This window comes from Pseudorasbora parva, chromosome 21 (assembly GCF_024679245.1).
Source record: "Pseudorasbora parva isolate DD20220531a chromosome 21, ASM2467924v1, whole genome shotgun sequence".
NCBI lineage: Eukaryota > Metazoa > Chordata > Actinopteri > Cypriniformes > Gobionidae > Pseudorasbora > Pseudorasbora parva.
In genome coordinates, this window is record NC_090192.1 from 5523361 (window position 1) to 5541886 (window position 18526).

Sequence of the window (18526 nt, forward strand, 5' to 3'; positions counted from 1 at the left end):
GGGCAGACCTCTCCAAATAAACCCTCAATGCCCGCACCGGGCAGAGGAGGTGAAGCCTGCCCTCATCTGCCGTCACATGAGGCGGGGGATGAAAAGCCTGGAGAACCACCGACCGTACCGCATTAGACGGTACCTTGGGGACGTATCCCGGGGTCGGCCGCAAGATAGCTTTCACGTTGCCTGGGGCAAACTCCAAGCAATTGGGAGTCACTGCCAATGCCTGAAGGTCCCCCACCCTCCTCAGAGAGGTGATGGCTAAGAGAAAAGCTACCTTCAGCGTGAGGTTCTTGGCCTCAGCCAACTCCAGCGGTTCGAAGGGGGCCTCAACCAACCCTTCGAGAACCACTGCCAGATCCCACGCAGGGATCCTAGAACGAGCCACAGGTCTCATCCTCCGCGCTCCTCGGAGGAACCGTACAACCAGATGGTGCCTCCCCAGAGGTCCTTCACCTAATGGTGCGTGGAAAGCTCCTATCGCTGCCACATACACCTTAAGTGTGGACGGGGTAAGCCCGGCGGAAAACCGATCTTGCAGAAACTCCAGTACTGAAGCCACAGCGCAGTTCACTGGGTCTACTTCACGGTCTCTACACCACATGGAGAACACTCTCCACTTCAAGTTGTACAGCTTCCTGGTGGAAGGAGCCCTGGAGCTGAGTATAGTCTCCACGACACCTGCTGACAGCCCTTCTTCTATGAGCTCTGCCCCCTCAGGGGCCAAGCCCATAGGTTCCATAACTCTGGCTGGGGGTGAAATATCGAGCCCCCCGCCTGCGTCAACAGATCCCTCCTCAGAGGAATCTGCCATGGAAGGTCGTCTAGCAGGTCCATAATGTCGGAGAACCATACCCTGGTCGGCCACCGGGGTGCTATCAGAAGCAGGCGAATGCCTTCCCGGCGAACCCGCTCCAGAACTCCCGGGAGCAGAGCAATCGGGGGAAATGCGTACAGACGCAGCCTCGGCCACGCCTGTGACATGGCATCCAGGCCCAACGGAGCCGGATGCCTGAGGGAGAACCAAAGTGGACAGTGGGTCGTCTCTCGAGACGCAAACAGATCCACTTCCATTCGGCCAAACCTCTCGCATATGGTCTCCACCACCTCTGGATGGAGACGCCATTCCCCGGGCCTCAGCCCCTGCCTTGACAGGATGTCTGCTCCCTGGTTCTGGTCCCCCGGGATATAAACTGCCCTGAGAGAAGACAGTTTCCCGTGGGACCACAGAAGGACCTGATGCGCCAGTCTGTACAGAGGGCGCGATCTCAGACCTCCTTGATGATTTAGATACGATACCACGGCAGTGTTGTCGGATCGTATCAGGACATGGTGGCCGCGAAGGTCCTCGAGAAAACTCCTCAGAGCTTTCCAGACAGCCAGCATCTCTAGGCAGTTGATGTGCCATGAAGCATGCTGGGCTGTCCAAGGACCTCTCGCTCCTCGGCCTTCCATGACCGCGCCCCAACCAGTAAGGGATGCATCTGTTGAAACGGTTTTCCGGCAACACGATGCTCCCAATACTAGCCCTAGGGACAGAAACCAAGGTTTCTTCCATATAACCAGGGAACGAACGCATTTGCGCGTTACTCTGATCATACGGAGGGGATTCCCCTTCGGAGAAAACCCCTTGGTTCTCAGCCACCACTGTAGCGGTCTCATGTGGAGCAGGCCGAGCGGAATCACACTGGACGCTGCTGCCATGAGACCCACCAGTCTCTGGAACTGTTTGACAGTGATGCTGTGGCCCAACCTTATACTTGAGACCTCCGCCCGTATGGTCTCGATACGCGCGGGTGACATGTGTGCCCGCATCGTTACCGAGTCCCACACTATTCCCAGGAACGTAATTCTCTAGGAGGGCGTCAACGCGCTCTTTTTCGCGTTGAGTCTCAACCCCAGACACCTCATGTGTGCTAGAACAGCATCTCGATGCTGAACTGCCATATCGTACGACCTGGCCATGATCAACCAGTCGTCGATATAATTCAGTACCCGGATGCCCTGGAGTCTTAGCGGAGCCAGGGCTGCATCCATGCACTTTGTGAAGGTGCGAGGTGACAAGGCTAGGCCAAAGGGAAGGACCCGATATTGGAACGCTTTGCCCCCGAAAGCGCCCCCTGTGACTGGGAAGGATGGAAATATGGAAGTAAGCGTCCTTTAGATCTATCGTGACGAACCAGTCCTCGAACTGGATCTGACTCACGATAACAGGAATGGTTAGCATCCTGAACCTGTATCTCCTCAGAGACCGATTCAGAAGCCTGAGATCTAATATTGGACGCAACCCCCCATCCTTCTTGGGGACTATGAAGTACCGGCTGTAGAACCCGACCTCCCTTTCTGGCGGGGGGACCCTTTCTATCGCCCCTTTTTCCAGCAGAGAGTGTACTTCCTGCCCCATTACCCCCACCTGCTCGGGACCGACCACTGTCCAGACTATCCCCCCAAATTTCGGGGGGGGGGAACTCTGAACTGCAGTCTGTATCCCCGTTCTACAGTGCGCAGGGCCCACACAGAGATATTCGGAAGACATGACCATGCGCCGAGATATTCTGATAAGGGGACCAGCCTCTCGCGGCTGGTCTGGGGTATCAACCGAACCTCTGCCTCGACCCCCTGAAGCGGATAACCGGCAGGGACTAATCGAGGCATATTTTCGGTGTGTGAACGCAGTCGCTGCTCTGCCGCAGATTTTATATGTGCTGGCCAGAGCCGCGCGCGAACATAGGGAAACGACGTGGTCCGGAGCCCTTTTGACTGCGAGAGCACAACATCGATTTCCCGAGAGCCTCGGGGGGAGAACGACCTCGGTCGCTCCGCCCCGTGGGGGACAGCTCTCAGCGGTCCTGCCGCAGCTAGGACCGCTTGGAAGCCTTCTTGGCCTGAATAACCTCCCTCAGGTCGGTCTTCGGCTTTGAAGACTTCCCGCGAGAGCGTCGCTTCTTCTGCCAAGCTCCCTCAGGAGGGGCACGAGAAGCGACGCTCTGCTTCTGCACCTCACGGTGCGAGGAGCCCTCTGCTGGCCGAGACTGCCCACTCGAGGCAGCCTGGCTGGAGGAGCCCCAGCGGCGAGGGATGAACTGGCTGAGAGCGGCAGCCTGCTTTTTCACCTCCTGAAACCTCTCGACGACGGTGCTCACAGCGCCGCCGAAAAGGCCAGAAGGCGAAACCGGGGAATCAAGGAGAAAGTGTCTGTCTCTCTCCCTGATCCCCGACAGGTTCAGCCAGAGATGCCTCTCCGCGCACACCAAACCCGCCATGGAGCGGCCGATGTCACGGGCCGCCTGTTTGGTGACACGAAGAGACAAATCCGCTGCCTTCCTCAGCTCAGTCACATCCTCCGGAGAGGGACCCTCGCCCTCATCGAGCTCCTTCAGCAAGTCCGCTTGGTAGGCCTGCAGAACCGCAAGAGTGTGCAGGCACCCACCAGCGCGACCAGCCGCACTATATGCCCTCGCCACCAGCTTCGAAGTCTCTCGGCATGGTTTCGAGGGCAATGCCGGGGTCTTAAATGAAGCTGCTGTCTCGGGAGAGAGGTGGCCCGCGAGCGCCTCTTCTACCCTCGGCAGCGCAACATATCCCTTCTCAGACGCCCCCAGCACGTTAGCGAAGTCAAGTGCAGGGGGCGTAGTCAGGCGTGCTGAGAAGGGCTTCTCCCACGCCCTGCACAGCTCACTGTGCAGGTCGGGGAAAAACGGCAGACCCCGGCGTGGAGGCTGGGCTCGACGCTTGAAGAAGCGCTCGTCCAGCTTGCTTGGCGGCTGAACGTGCACTTCCTCTTGTGGCCAATCTAAGCTCAGCTTGGCCACAGCGCGAGTCAGGACCTCCACGAGCTCCTCCATAGCCTGCGAGTGGGGTGGCGACTGCCCCACTGCGCCTGCTTCGGTGCTCATCGTCAGCGATCCCTCGGAATCGGACAGCATGAGCACCTGATCCTCCGCCTCACGGGAAGAAGCCGCAGCGCGGGCTTCCACACGTGGCGGAAGATCCTCTGAATCGTCAGAGGAAGAGAGAGATGCCTCAACATTCCCTAATCCCGCTGACAGATCCAGCTGCGAGCCCCACGACCTGCGGCGCCGCTCTGCCTCGGCAACAGCGGGCCCAGAACCGCGAGGCTCGCGAGGCTGACCGGCCTCGTCAAAGACCGCCAGCCGCGAGCGCAGTACTCTCAGCGGCAGCTTATCACATTCGCCGCAAGCCGCTCCCTCGAGAGCGGCCTGGGCGTGCTGCACACCGAGACACTGCACACAGAGCTGGTGTGTGTCCGTGCCCGAAATAAAGCGCGGACAGGGAGGCACACACCGTCTGAACTGCTCGCTCGCCATTTCTAATGATATAATAAGCCCTACGGGACAAACAACACCAAATAGACAGACAGAACACAGAGCGCGACCGCTGAAAGCAGGAAGCTGCGTTTGCTTGTGCCGGCGTCCCTTTATACCTCCGGGTATGCCGTCACTCGTTACGTCATTACGCAACACCAATCAAGATTGGACTTTTTTGATATGAACTCAGCAGCGTCACGCCGAGGGCGTTCCCCGATGTGTCATCTACGATGACGCAGTGCGAGTTCCCTCGATAAAGGGAACCTGACATTCATCTTCTGAAGACATTCTTCAAAATATCTTCCTTTGCATTTAACAGAAGAAAGAACGCCATACAGGTTTGGAATTACATAGGGGTGAGTAAAAGATGACAGAATTTACATTCTTAAAAAAGAGGGTATAAAAAATGATAATAATAATAATTATATATATATATATATATATATATATATATATATATATATATATATATATATATATATATATATATATATATAAATCTATTACATTCATGAAGTGTTACAATTATCTCCATTGATTTTTTTTTTTTTAGGTTGGCAATGCTTTTACAAAGGGGACAGCAATACAGGAGCTGACAGATATTGCATCTTTACCCACCGATAAGCATGTGTTCAGAGTAAACGATTTCGACGCGCTGAAAAGTATTCGTGAAATACTCAAAGAGAACATTATTGCCATTGAAGGTAAGTTTGCAGAGGAATGAAAAATGAATGACAAACACAATGTTTACATTTATTAACTGTGATGTCATTAAAGCTGCTTTGTTCATTGGGAGGATTTAAAATAATAACATTCATAGTTAACTGTTGTTTCTTCTTTTATTTGCTATAGGAACCCAGACGTCTGGAGATTCATCTCGAATGGAGTTTGCACAGGACGGGTTTAGTGCAGCAATGACATCAAATGTAATTCTGTGTATTTAACTTCCTTGACACCAAACTAGAAGAAAAAGATGAAATATATGGGTTAGAAAGAGTTTTACTGAAACAAATTGGAGGCCGTTGAATCTCTCTCTAGTGATAGATGTTATTTACACCAAGTACAAATAGCTGTAAATAAGTGATATAGCATACTAAGTGAAAATAGATAGTGATATATTCTATTTGCACCAATAGCGGTTCTTTGCAATAATGTGTAAATAGTTATTACATGCAATTTGTACTTTATTTTGACAGATACACTCCATTTGTGTATTTGCACCTCATGATGCAATAATAACATACTGTAGATGATTATATTTATTAAAATGATTAAATGAATGCTGCCTTAATGGGACAATAAAACCCCACCCTACACCTACACCTACACCTACACCTACCCCTACCCCTAACCCCAACCAATAAATGCTTTTTTTAATTAATACATTATATAACATCCTTTTTAGAACATTTATTGAAAGTAAATGCCTTTCTAATGAGAAATGTGATGGGAAAAGTCGATTGCATCAAAACCGAAATCCCTAAGCATTATACCTTACTCACTACGCTACTGAAGATGTTGGAATAAGCATGTCTTATTTTAATCTTGTTTGGCTCAAATAGGCAGTGTAGATAGGTGAAGCTAGTGCGAATAGCTGTTTTATTTTAAGTTAAAATGCATGTCCAGTTGCATATTTAAAAGAACAACAGTTTACTTAATGTTGTTAATACAATGTTACATCAGGTCAAATGAACTGCTATAGCTTGTAATGTGCTATTCTTGGTAAAACTGCTTTGAAACCGTAAATATTTAGCAAAAAGCCATAAAAAAGTTCATCTTTTTTAAATATTATTTGCCGTCATAGATATCCATAGACACCATGTTTTGACTCATGTTTAACTACCCTTCCACCTCAATGAAAAACACTGAAGATTTTGCATGCTTGTAAGCTTATTTCTTAAATAGTTCTATTTATTATTATAATCTGATCTGCATTCAGACAGATATGATCATGACTGCAGTTGGAGCTTTCCAGTGGAAGGGTGGATATCAGCTTTACAAACCAAATGATAATTCAGATGACTTTCAAGCTGGAAGTGAGCATGACAGTTATTTAGGTGAGATCACTTCTTCGACTGTGTAAATCTAAATAAATCAGTCAACACATCAGAATACGTTTTAACTTTATTTTCTTCACAGGTTATTCCTTGGCAATAGCAACAATATCCAGAGCAAAGTATGCAGTCATGGGAGCACCAAGACACAAGCATAAGGGACAAGTAACTGTTTCAGAAATTAATCGAGGGGACTTAAAGCAGCTGGACCCAAAGCCTCTGGATCATCCTATGGTTGTAACAGTCATATTTGTGTAAAATGTTAGCATATCTCACATAAATATAAGCAAATGAATGTAAGAAGAGGAGGGTAGTAACGAATTACATTTACTTCGTTACATTTACGTGACTACATTTTTTGGGGTAATTTGTAAATTTTGAGTATATTTAAAAATTGCTACTTTTACTCATGTACATTTCTTGTGAAAAAACTGCACTTTTACTTTGTTGCAACCGGTGGCGTTCCTCCGCTACTGTTAATGGTAATAATTAATTATATATTTTAAAATAAGTTAATATGACTTGTTTGCAAGTCTCGTGAAACGTTGGAGAGGCTGCTTCGTGAAAGTTTTCTACTCATCACTCGCATTTTAGCGCGCGTTGAGTCAGAAGACGATGGCCGAAACAGATGAAGATGTGCGTGAGGTACGGGAGGCATCCCCCGTGCCCTCTAGTTCAGTCTATGTTTTCACTCCAAGATGTCAAAAAGAATAGTTTCATAATGCGATGCTGTGTGCACCAAAACGAATAGACATCTCAGGATGAATTGCAGCTCCAACCTGAAAAAAACATGTAGCGTTAAGTGTAACAATGATGCTTGTATTTTAACACTTTTAATGGTAATTTGGTAACTATGGGCACTTTTCCCTTATTGTAATACTATTTTTTACACTGTCCGAGTGTTTTAAACAGAAATTAACATTAGAGGCAGAAAAACAGCATTTTTATCGTTTTCTTTTTTTAACCATGGTCCATCATTTGTGAACGAATACATTTTGGATGTTCGTCTTTTCTGACATACCAAGCTTGCTCGGTATTTGCAATGCGGTATTTGCAATGCTCGGAACCCTGTGAAGAATGAGTCATGATAAATGAGCTCAAAGACGAGTTCAAAACATAAGCTAAAATTACATGAATTTCATTACATGAATTACATTTTATTAAAGAATGCATATACTTATAAAAACATAAGAACAAAGTATGTTTTAAAAAGAGCTCTGGCTAGCCCACCACACCATTCATTTACACTGTTTAACCATTAAAAAAACTCCTCTCTCTCTCTCTCTCTCTCTCTCTCTCTCTCTCTCTCTCTCTCTCTCTCTCTCTCTCTCTCTCTCTCTCTCTCTCTCTCTCTCTCTCTCTCTCTCTCTCTCTCTCATATATATTTGGAGGTCTGAGAAAGCTCTCTAGTCTTATCAATCAGATAGTAACTAATTACTTGAGTAGTTTTTTTATCAAATACTTTTTTACTCTTACTCAAGTAACTATTACGATTGTTACTTTTACTTGAGTAAATTTTTCTGTAAGTACTTGTACTTTTACTAGGGTACAGTTTTTGGCTACTCTACCCACCTCTGAATAAGTGAGGTCAAAATAGATGTATGGCATCCTTGGCCAAAAGTATTGGCAGTGAAATTGTGTGTTCCACCTGATATACTAGAAAACAATGATAAGCATTTCATAATAACCATAAAAGTTTTTTTTTGGCAAAAACATTCAGTATGCAAAGAGTCAATATTTACATTGTTGACAGAGTGCCAAAATGTTTGTCCATGACTGTATATTGCTTCTCTTCCTCTTTTCTCAGCCTCAGATTGGCTCATATTTTGGAGCAGAGGTGTGTGTGGTGGATTTGAACAGGGACTCTAATACAGACCTACTTTTGGTATCGGCACCAACGTACATAGAGTCTGACCGGGAGGGTAAAGTGTTTATTTACAAGATTCGTAAGGTCAGTGATTTTTTAAAAATAATAATACAATTAAAATAAATTTTTCATCAGGTAAGAGTGAATAAATGTTTATTTGTGTCTGTTTATCCCTGTTTCTCCTCTGTTTCTTATATCTTCATAGACAAACTTCAAATATGCTTCGTATACACTGGAGGGCATGGCAGGTCAGAGGGGTCGGTTTGGCTCTTCTCTGGCCAGTCCAGCAGATCTGAATGGTGATGATTTCACGGATGTGCTGATTGGAGCTCCTTTAGAGGAGGATGGACAGGGAAGCATCTACATCTTCAATGGGATCGATGGAGGGATCATTTCAAAATACTCACAGGTGAAAAAGACTTGGAGTTGGTGCAGTTTAAAGGGATCATTCACATAAAATATACTTTTCCTTGACTCACTTCTCTAATATTCTAATATTTTCATTATCTCTCTCATTCCCTCTTGAATGAAACAGAGGATTTCTGGATCATCTGTGCGAGCAGGCTTGCGGTTCTTTGGGATTTCATTGAGTCAGTTTTCTCCAGACCAGAGTAAAGACGGACTTCCTGACATTGCTGTTGGGTCCATGGGAGCAGTTCTGCTTCTCAGGTCTGTTTTCTTCCATAAAGAACTAAAACTATATACAAATACAGTGTTTCAGCCATAATCATTCATATGTGTTATATGTGCATCATTCAGGTCCAGACCCATCATGAACTTGGAGACCAAAGTAACTTACAACCCAACCAAAATACCAACCGGTGAAACAGAAAAAAAGTCACTGGAAAACACCATGAAAGTGTGTTTCACCATGCGTCCATACAGACACAGCATAAGAGGTTTATCCAAATTAGAAATATTCCTTTATGGTGTAGTTAATGTTGAAGTGTGAACTTGTCAATGTCAAGTTTGTCCATTGCTATCAAACTGCAGAGACAACCATAAATATGGTTACTGTCTTTGTCACTGTGGTGCTATCAAAAACTTTCTCTGAGAATCACAACCAGCCCGACACCGCAGCATTAAGTCAACCAATAGCGTGAGTTTGAGGGTGGGACTATCTGTTGAACCAACCAATGGCATCCAGGGAGAATGTTCACCAAACTTGTCTGAAAACAGCTTTATTTTTCAAATTCCGTTTTATGTTGCTGATTGCACAAATATAGCTTTTGTTGAGCACCCGAGTGCGCACTTTCACTTGCGTGTGGGAAAACAAACGAAACATTGCTCAATGGATATTTATCTTCTTTTAGCAGCTTTAATAATTATGAGCAGCATCATTTGAACATAACATCAGTTCACATTTTTCTCTCAGCTTAGAACATCACGTAATTACAACGTCATCACGTACAAGAGCCGTATACCTCCAAATAAAAACTCCAGGCAATCTTGCATACCGTATATGTCTTATATGTATAAGAGCGCAATACTTTTAGTGAAGTTCACAAAATTATTTCGGGAGGAGTGAACCCATCTAATCTTTTAATTAGCAACGTACACAAACGCAAGTTCGAGAGGCGTGAACCCATCTAATCTTTCAATCAACCGCAAAGCATATAAGCAGCCTCCTACCTCTTTCAGGCATCAGTCGTTTTGCTCCCTCCACCTCCCCAACTCCACTTGGGGTAAATCCAAGCTCGAGTTGAAGCAGCGCCCTCGAGCCCCTCCACCGTGGACAGCAAGCCAAATATGTTTAAACCTTATCAGCTAAAGAGTATATGGGTAAACGAACTCGTGAAACAGCTTTAAAAGCTTTTTTTTCTTTCTAAAAGATAATTAACACTCATAAATTAAAATAATAATAATTTACAATATTAACTGTATTTTTGATCAAATAAATGCAGTCTTGGTGAGCATAGGGGACTTCTTTCAAAAACGTAACCCTTGAAAATGTTTTCCTTGTAGTACTTTTTTAATAAGCGTAAGACGTGTATATTTTATGTTCATTATCTAGATCTGTCCGCAAAGATTAATTACACCATAATGCTGGATGCCAAGCGACAGAAATATCGAGCAAACTTCTCACTCAATAACCGGCTCCTCAGTGATGTGACGAACATTGGATTGGATACAGAAACTTGCAAAAGTTATCGTTTCTTTATAGATGTAAGTCTGAAACATCACCACTTTTTGACAATAGTTTGTTCCTATCTCACTCTTTTGAATTTCTAAATCAGTTATTCTGGCTGTAAGATTTAAAAATCTCAATGGAAATAATTAGATTTTGTACCTCTTAGTTATATGCAACAATGTGGCGATACAAACTGAGTATCCTGATTGTAGCATAACTGAATGTCATTTATCTATTCTTGCCCACTCAGGCTTTCTCAGAAGATGCTCTGAACCCGTTGTCCAATCAGTTGACTTTCTCTTTTGAGGGTCTGCCACTTGCCAGACTGCAAGACATAAAGCCGATACTGCTGCCGACGATAAAGACCACCACAGACCACAGTGTAAGAGGAGGCAAAACGATGTTTGTTTTAAAGTATAAATCATTCAGAACAAAACATTAAAAGGAAATCTCATTCAAAAATGAAACCTCTTTCATAATTTTGTTGTCATCTGTATGACTTTCTTTCTTCTGTTGAACCCGAAAGAAGATATTTTGAAAAATGTTTATACTTGTACATACAATGAAAGTCAAAGGGGTTCTGTGTTGTTTTGAACCTCTTTGACTTTCATAGGACAAGTTGAAACATTCTTCAAAATATCTTCTTTTGTGTGAGCAAATGATGACTTATAGAAAGTCATTTTGAATGACAGAAGGGTGTGTAGATGATGACAGAATTTATTTAATTTTGTGGGTACTAGTATTATTATAACATATTTTCACATGTCTGATGACTATATATCTAGTGCAATACAGTGATGCAGTGTTATATGATTTAAGAATCTACTGTATATCTGAATATCTCACCTCGTTCCACAGCTGGATTTTGAGATAAACTGTGGGCATGATGAAATTTGTGTTGATGACCTCAGGATGGATTTCAATTTCTCCGGGTGAGCAAATATTTAAGATTAGTTACATTAAAGATCACCATACATGAAATAGAGTAAGAATGGAGATTCCACAATGACTTTAATCCTTGTTATACTGTGAGCATTTCTCTTTTGTTTCTGTGATCCAGATCTTCAAACATAGAGGTTGGGATAATGCAGGAGATCAACGTGACAGTGTTTGTAGATAACAGAGGAGAAAACTCATACAACACTCTCTTCACCCTCAAATACCCCTTTGGACTTTCCTACAGGAGAATCACATCTAAACAGGTGAGACCAGGATGATTTTATTAAAAAGACTCACAATTAAACCTAAGTTAATTGTATACAATATGTCTAATGGCAGTTTTAAGCAATTGTCATTGAATTTGCTTTGAGTTATTGAATGGGTATTTATACATATGAGCAGGGCAGAGTGGAGTGTGTATCTCTTGACAGTGAGCAAAGAGGTTTATTTGGAGAAACCACCTGTCACATCAGTAAACCCATCCTCAAGGGCAACGCTCAGGTGAGCTCACTTCTTAAACTGTCCTGTGTGTTTTCCTGTTCAAGCACTCATTGTTTCCTCTCTGTCCACTTAGGCTGTGTTTCATATTACATACAGCATCGATGTAGAACGCATTTTTGATCAAAATGTGACATTCACCGCTCAGATCAACAGGTATTACATATTTTCTGGGAATTGTTAGAGTGCACTAAAAGTGTACAAATGTATTGCTTAACCATGAGCTGTTCAGTAGAATCTGATAACTGAAAGAACTACTGACCAAAACCCTTCATCACTTACAGTGGGAATGACAAACACTCTCCAAGCAGTCAATTATTCAATCAGAAAAGCATTGATGTCAAATTTGCCATCAACATTGGATTAATAAGGTTAGTGCTCTTGTTTTTCAACAGTCATTCTCAACTGCTTTATATTTCAGATAAATGCTGTTCTTTTGAACTTTCTATTCATCAAAGAATATAACAACAAATCTGTTTTAACATTGATAATAATTATTTTTCTTGAGCAGTAAATGCAGCTTTGCATCACATAAATAAATAACATTTTAAAATATATTCAAATAGAAAAAGTTATTTTATATTTTCATAATATTTCACAATATTACAGCTCTTTTGTATTTCTAATAACATAAATGCAGCCTTAGTGAGCAGAAGAGACTTCTTTAAAAACATTTAAAAAACTTGACCCTTCTAAAACTTTTGACCGGTAGTGGATATAAAATAATTTTTTTATGAAAATACATTTTATACAATATTGTGTCTGCATATACATATATATATATATATATATATATATAGAGAGAGAGAGAGAGAGAGAGAGAGAGAGAGAGAGAGAGAGAGAGAGAGAGAGAGAGTTGGCAGATCCCAGAATTATTTCCAGCTCTGGAAAATATGATCAAAGCTGTAAAAATAAGTCAGCATTGTTTATCCTGTTGCTCTTTTATATGAACGTTTCATCGAAGTAAAACAATTGAAAGTGGGAAAAATCTTATTATGAAATAAATGTTTTTCTCTAGTTCACGCTGGCCACAATTATTGCAACCTCCTTTTCCCAAGATAACAGCTCTGAGTCTTCTTCTTGTCATGTCTAGAACAAAAGAAAACTGGTGCGATGACTCAAGTGCAGATAACTGAAGATTATCTGAAATCTGAGGCCCCATCCACACGAAAACGCGTTTAGCTGTATACGTATAAATTTTGAACCGTATGAGCGTTTCGTCCACACGGATCCGGCGTTTTAGAACCATGAATCGGATGTTTTTTTTTAAACCGGGTCCCAAAGCGGATAAATCTGAAAACGACCATCTTCCGTTTTCTTGTGTACAGCGAATCCGTATATTTTCTGAAACGGTGATGTCATCACACTACCTCCAGCACGGTGAATGAGGTAAGGGATACAACTACGGGCACTGGGCATGCTCACATCAATATCGCGTCATTTAATTACCGTATCTGCATTATTGTAAGGGTATGTTTTGGGTTGGGGTAGGTGTAGGCATTAATAAAACACATCTGTTAAGTAGCAAATTTATTTATTGTTATTTTATTGTGAGATTTTGCCTCACCTCCGACCACTGCTATACCCCTGCTAGCCACAACTCTTCTTCTCCGTTTTTAGTGTATTTCTGTGGCAGAATTACAGCGCCACACACTGGCCTGGCATGCAAACTACATCGTTTTTAGTCAGTTTTCGTAATCTCGTGTGGACGCAGATATTTCTTGAAACGAGGGGAAAAAAAGATCGGATTGGTTAAGCGCTGGCTTCGTGTGGACGGGGCCTAAGATCCACCGAAATGCAGGGCCCCCTGGTGTTAAGCCCCTGAAAAAATAAAATAAATACAAAATGCTTTAACCAAAAAATAGATAAAAAGAAATTAAATTCATGTTATTAATAAGTCTATTCATTAAAATGTATTTGAAACATGAAAGTAAGTAGCCTAAGCCAATGAAAGTAGCACAATGAAAACAAGCGCTATTGTTGTCTCATCACATTACAGCGTGCACTCGTCAGTAAAAAAAGAAACAAACAACTACTGTGCGCTCAATCTCCAGAAAAAAAAAAAACTGTAAGCCATAGGCGTATACAGGCAGCTATACCCAAGTATATATATATATATATATATATATATATATATATATATATATATATATATATATATATATATATATATATATATATAAACACACAACGGATTTTGATTACTGACATATTTTCTCTTTATTTTAAATAAGACATGCAGATTCAAGCCTCTACATTAATTTTACTGCAAAAGAAACTGATCTTGAAAGACCAGTCAAGCAGATACTGGAGGTACTGTAATGACATTCACACACTTCCATTAACACTGAAAAATCACAGATGTCTTTTCATGCCAAAGGGATATTTTAATGTCCTTCTCTCTTTCAGGTTGAAAATGACTTTAGAGAATTAACTTTCAAAGTTTTCATCAGAGTGCCAGTGATTCTAGGAGATAAATTAATCTGGACTGACGAGAACCTACAGGTGAGTATAAATGAAGGGTATAGATGAATGTGCTATAAAGCCCATCTACTGTACATTTATCACATTTGTCAAATAAAAAACAACAACCAAACACTAGAGTATGTGCTTTTAGATTCCAGACTGTGTGAAACAGAGGGATGAGCGGCCGCTTTTAACAGATTTTGTGGAAGTCCTTAAAAAGGATCGTGTGGTGGTGAGTGTTTGAGTTTCACTGATCTAACAAAAATAAACCCATAAAATATAACGTTTAATCTTCTTTGTGCATTGACCCACGTGTGTGTGTGTGTGTGTGTGTGTGTGTGTGTGTGTGTGTGTGTGTGTGTGTGTGTGTGTGTGTGTGTGTGTGTGTGTGTGTGTGTGTCAGAACTGCTCTGTGGCGGTGTGTGCCATGTTCAGCTGTGACGTCACTCTTTTAAAGAATGAAAACACACTCTATAATATTTCTGGCAACGTGAGCTCTGGATGGATTGAGCAGGTATCTGACTTTTAAAGCATATTGATATCACAAAGACCATATATTTTCATAATTGTTTGATCATTTCTTATTGTCATGAACTGTGTGTCTCTTAGACTGGACTCAGAGCTGCTGTTTTTGAGTTGGTCAGTTCAGCGTCTCTGGATTATGACAAGAGCAAGTACATTTTCTTTTCGTCGGATTCTCAACACACTGCACCGTCTGTCCAGGTAATGCATTTTCTTCACAAATAAAGCAAAAATGTTTTTACATTTTTTAAACACTACTGTATAAACACAAATGATTATTGATGATAAATTATACAAATTACAAACAAATAATTTGAACCTATAAAATTATAATATGCGATGTAAATATACATATACTAGATCTTAAATTTTTCAATCCTTCCATATTGAGAAATCCTTCCACATTTCAGGTCTTAAAGGGTTAGTTTACTCCAAAATTCTCTCATTAATTACTCACCCTAATGTCGTTCGACACCCATAAGACCTCCGTACATCTTTGGAACACAAATTACGATATTTTTGTTGAAATCCGATGGCTCAGAAAGGCCTTCATTGACACCAATGTCATTTCCTCTCTCAAGACCGATAAAAGCACTAAAGACGTCGTTACGACGCCCATCTCACTACAATCTACAATCTTCAATCTACAATCATTTTATGAAGCGACGAGAATAGTTTTTGTGTGAAAACAAAACAAAAACAAAAACAAAATAAGGACTTATATAGTGATGGCTGATTTCAAAACATCGCTTTGTAAAGCTTCGAACCGTTATGATTCAGTATATCGATTCATGATTCGGATTGCCAAAGTCACGTGATTTCATCAGTTTGCAGCGCTGATTCATAACGCTCCGAGGCTTCAAGAAAGTGATGTTTTGAAATCGGCCATCACTATATGTCGTTATTTTTTATTTTTTTATTTTTGCGCACAAAAACTATTCTGGGCACTTCATAAAATGACTGTAGAACCACTGTAGTGAGATGGGATTTTAACAACGTCTTTAGTGCTTTTATGGGTCTTGTTAGATTAAATGAAAGTATAGCCAATGGAGGCCTTTCTGAGCCATTGGATTTCAACACAAATATTTTTATTTGACAGATTTTCTTTTTTTTTTGGGGGGGGGGGGGGGGGACGACTAACCCTTTAATGATGATACGCTTATATATGAAGGTGGATTGTCAGAGGTAATATTGTATCATGTATGTGTAGATTAATACTCAAGTGGAGGTGTATGAGGAGGTGAACCTGACCAAAGAGATCGCTGGAGGGGTAATAGGAGGACTGCTGCTACTGGCTCTCATCACAGCGGCCCTCTTCAAGGTATATCACCATTATAAAATCATTTTTGATCCCTTGTACATTCATCTATATTTTTAAATGACAGCATATTTGTTTCTCCTTTTACAAGGCTGGGTTCTTCAAAAGCCAGTACAAGCAGATGCTGCAGGAGGCTCAGGGGGATGAAGGAGGAGAGGCAAACATGCCACAATAATGTGCACTCAAATAGTTACTAGATATAAGTACTGATTGTGTTTTGTGGGCTTGAGAAAAAAACATGAATTTAACACCTCAATATTGCAAAATATTTCAGCCTAATTTAGAACATTTTATGAGATTTGTAAAGTAGAAATCATTTATTTTAATATGACATCCTTTTACTTGATATCACTGATCATTATATTATTAATGAGCTTATCACAATGAAGGTATTTAGAGCATTTCAAATATTGAACTTTCTTTTTATTGTTACACTGTAAACATTTTTTGTTGGTTTAACTTAAAAAAAAAAAAGTAACCTGGTTGCCTTAAAGTTTATTGAAATTAAAAATTTGAGTTGATACAATGAAGGAAATTTGTTTTATAAATAGAAACTCAAAATATTATTGTACCTGAACCACATTTTTTGGTTCAAATTTGATAAATCATGAAAATAGCACTATTTGGCATAGTTCACTGCGTCATCAAAAATAAAACACACACAATTACCAGATATGCTTACAAAATCTTTTAATAATATTTTAATAAAGGTTGTCAGATCTCAAAAAATGTTCAGTGTATTAACTCAATTTTTTTTATTTCAATGAACTCAACATTTTAAGGCAACCAGGTAACTTTTTTTTCTTTTTTACAGTGTATGAAAACTGAGTGTGAACTAGCAGAAATGTAAGAAATATTGAAGGAACTTTTTCTTGCATGTACATTGTTTTTTAGATGTTTTATTACCACGTTTCATCAGATTCTCATAATAGGGATTTTAACCGGGATATTTTGCAAATGTTTTATTGCTTACTGCGTAATAAAAAATTGCATAGTTGATATTTGCAAAAATGTATTTTTTATTTGCATAATGTTGATAATGAAAGTACCAAAATCTAAAACTGAATCATTTTGGCATTATCCATTACACTTATTTTTGTGTCATTATTTATATGCCCTTCATATGTGCATAACAATCAGGAAAATGATGAGGGGTGTTTGTGTGGCTGCAATCTGTTCCAATTTCAGAAAACCTAAACCTTTTGGCCTAAAACATAAACCGCAACCCAGTTTTTGTGTCCAAATACGCCCTCAAAAGTCTGCGCATAGCATCAGTACCTCTTTCACGAAACCTTCCTCCAAAGAATAAGACTCGTCAGATGTGTTTTCTCCTTTGAAAGCTTCATCTCTTAGCTTGATTAGATGAATGCTTTGGGGTTTTTTTTTAATAAGGAGGTAAATAATTTAAAGGTTCAAAGACCGTATATATTTCAAAAGGTCAAGGCAATTTTTTTTTAAAAATGTATTTAGATGTAAATTATCTAAATTAATCGATAATTTAGTTTTGTTTTTCCTTTTGACAGATTTCAAGAATGTCCCTTTGTCCCTTTAATGAAGTGGAAATTTAATTTTTGTGCATTCTCTACTAATGGCCAAGCAAGAATATTACAGCACTACAAAGAGTGTCATGGGCATCATCGAAGGTGTTCAGGCCTCACATCTGTATTCGCAAAGACTGTTTGAAAACTTTTCAAACCCAGGCAGGGTTTATTTCCTGTTATGTTCTTTTTATGTTTTTTAAAAGAACATAAAAAGATGCATATAGAATTGTAACCAAATTATACTGTGATTTATGTACATTCTCTGAGCCTTGTGACATTAACAAATATTTATTTCATCTGAAGATTCATTTGAGAAACAGAGAAGTTGTTAAATGTCCCTTTGCAGGTTGTGTTTTCAAATCTAGAGTGCTATCTACTTTTAATTGCTCATAGAAGTCGCTATCATAAGCCTTCCACTGTAGAACATTTTAGGCCAGAGCTTGTGGCAGAGCATACAGTTTCTGTGCCTGTAATTGAAGACGACATTGTTTCAGACACTGAAGATATACTTGCAACTGATTCTGTATTTGAGGCTGGATCTGGACTTGAAAATGGCAAGACCATCCAAAATCAGCAGGGATCTCCATTTCTCCGTATGAAAATACTTTTACACGTATCAAATTCAGCAGTACAGGAAATAATTGATGAGTTATTTGACATTGGAGAATTTGCTCATCAAAACATAAAGACTGTAATTGATAATATTTTGAAAGACAATAATTACATAGTTGATGCCTCTTTTGTAACTTCATTGACTGAAGATTTACAATCTATGAACCCACTCAGATTGCTCTCAAGGGAGGGTCTTTTGGCATGGAGCACAAAAGACAGTCATTTTATAATAAGAACTTTACTATTATTAAACCAG

General features: G+C 40.8%; 1 protein-coding gene across 1 annotated transcript in view; it reads left to right on the plus strand.

The window, feature by feature from the left end:
* The window catches only part of LOC137056514 (uncharacterized), a 159755-nt gene extending 142671 nt beyond the window's left edge, over positions 1-17084 (plus strand). Inside the window, exons 37-59 of the mRNA XM_067430637.1 lie at positions 45-129; positions 2960-3476; positions 4876-5026; positions 5175-5248; positions 6971-7021; positions 8184-8327; positions 8449-8652; positions 8779-8912; positions 9003-9142; positions 10258-10409; positions 10625-10756; positions 11233-11306; positions 11435-11576; positions 11716-11814; positions 11888-11967; positions 12096-12182; positions 14046-14124; positions 14221-14316; positions 14429-14509; positions 14681-14791; positions 14887-15000; positions 16010-16120; positions 16209-17084. Coding sequence (XP_067286738.1) covers positions 45-129; positions 2960-3476; positions 4876-5026; positions 5175-5248; positions 6971-7021; positions 8184-8327; positions 8449-8652; positions 8779-8912; positions 9003-9142; positions 10258-10409; positions 10625-10756; positions 11233-11306; positions 11435-11576; positions 11716-11814; positions 11888-11967; positions 12096-12182; positions 14046-14124; positions 14221-14316; positions 14429-14509; positions 14681-14791; positions 14887-15000; positions 16010-16120; positions 16209-16292 — 2942 coding nt within the window. The 3' untranslated portion in view covers positions 16293-17084. The remainder of the gene's footprint in view (positions 1-44; positions 130-2959; positions 3477-4875; positions 5027-5174; positions 5249-6970; positions 7022-8183; positions 8328-8448; positions 8653-8778; positions 8913-9002; positions 9143-10257; positions 10410-10624; positions 10757-11232; positions 11307-11434; positions 11577-11715; positions 11815-11887; positions 11968-12095; positions 12183-14045; positions 14125-14220; positions 14317-14428; positions 14510-14680; positions 14792-14886; positions 15001-16009; positions 16121-16208) is intronic.
* Positions 17085-18526: the final 1442 nt, after the last annotated feature.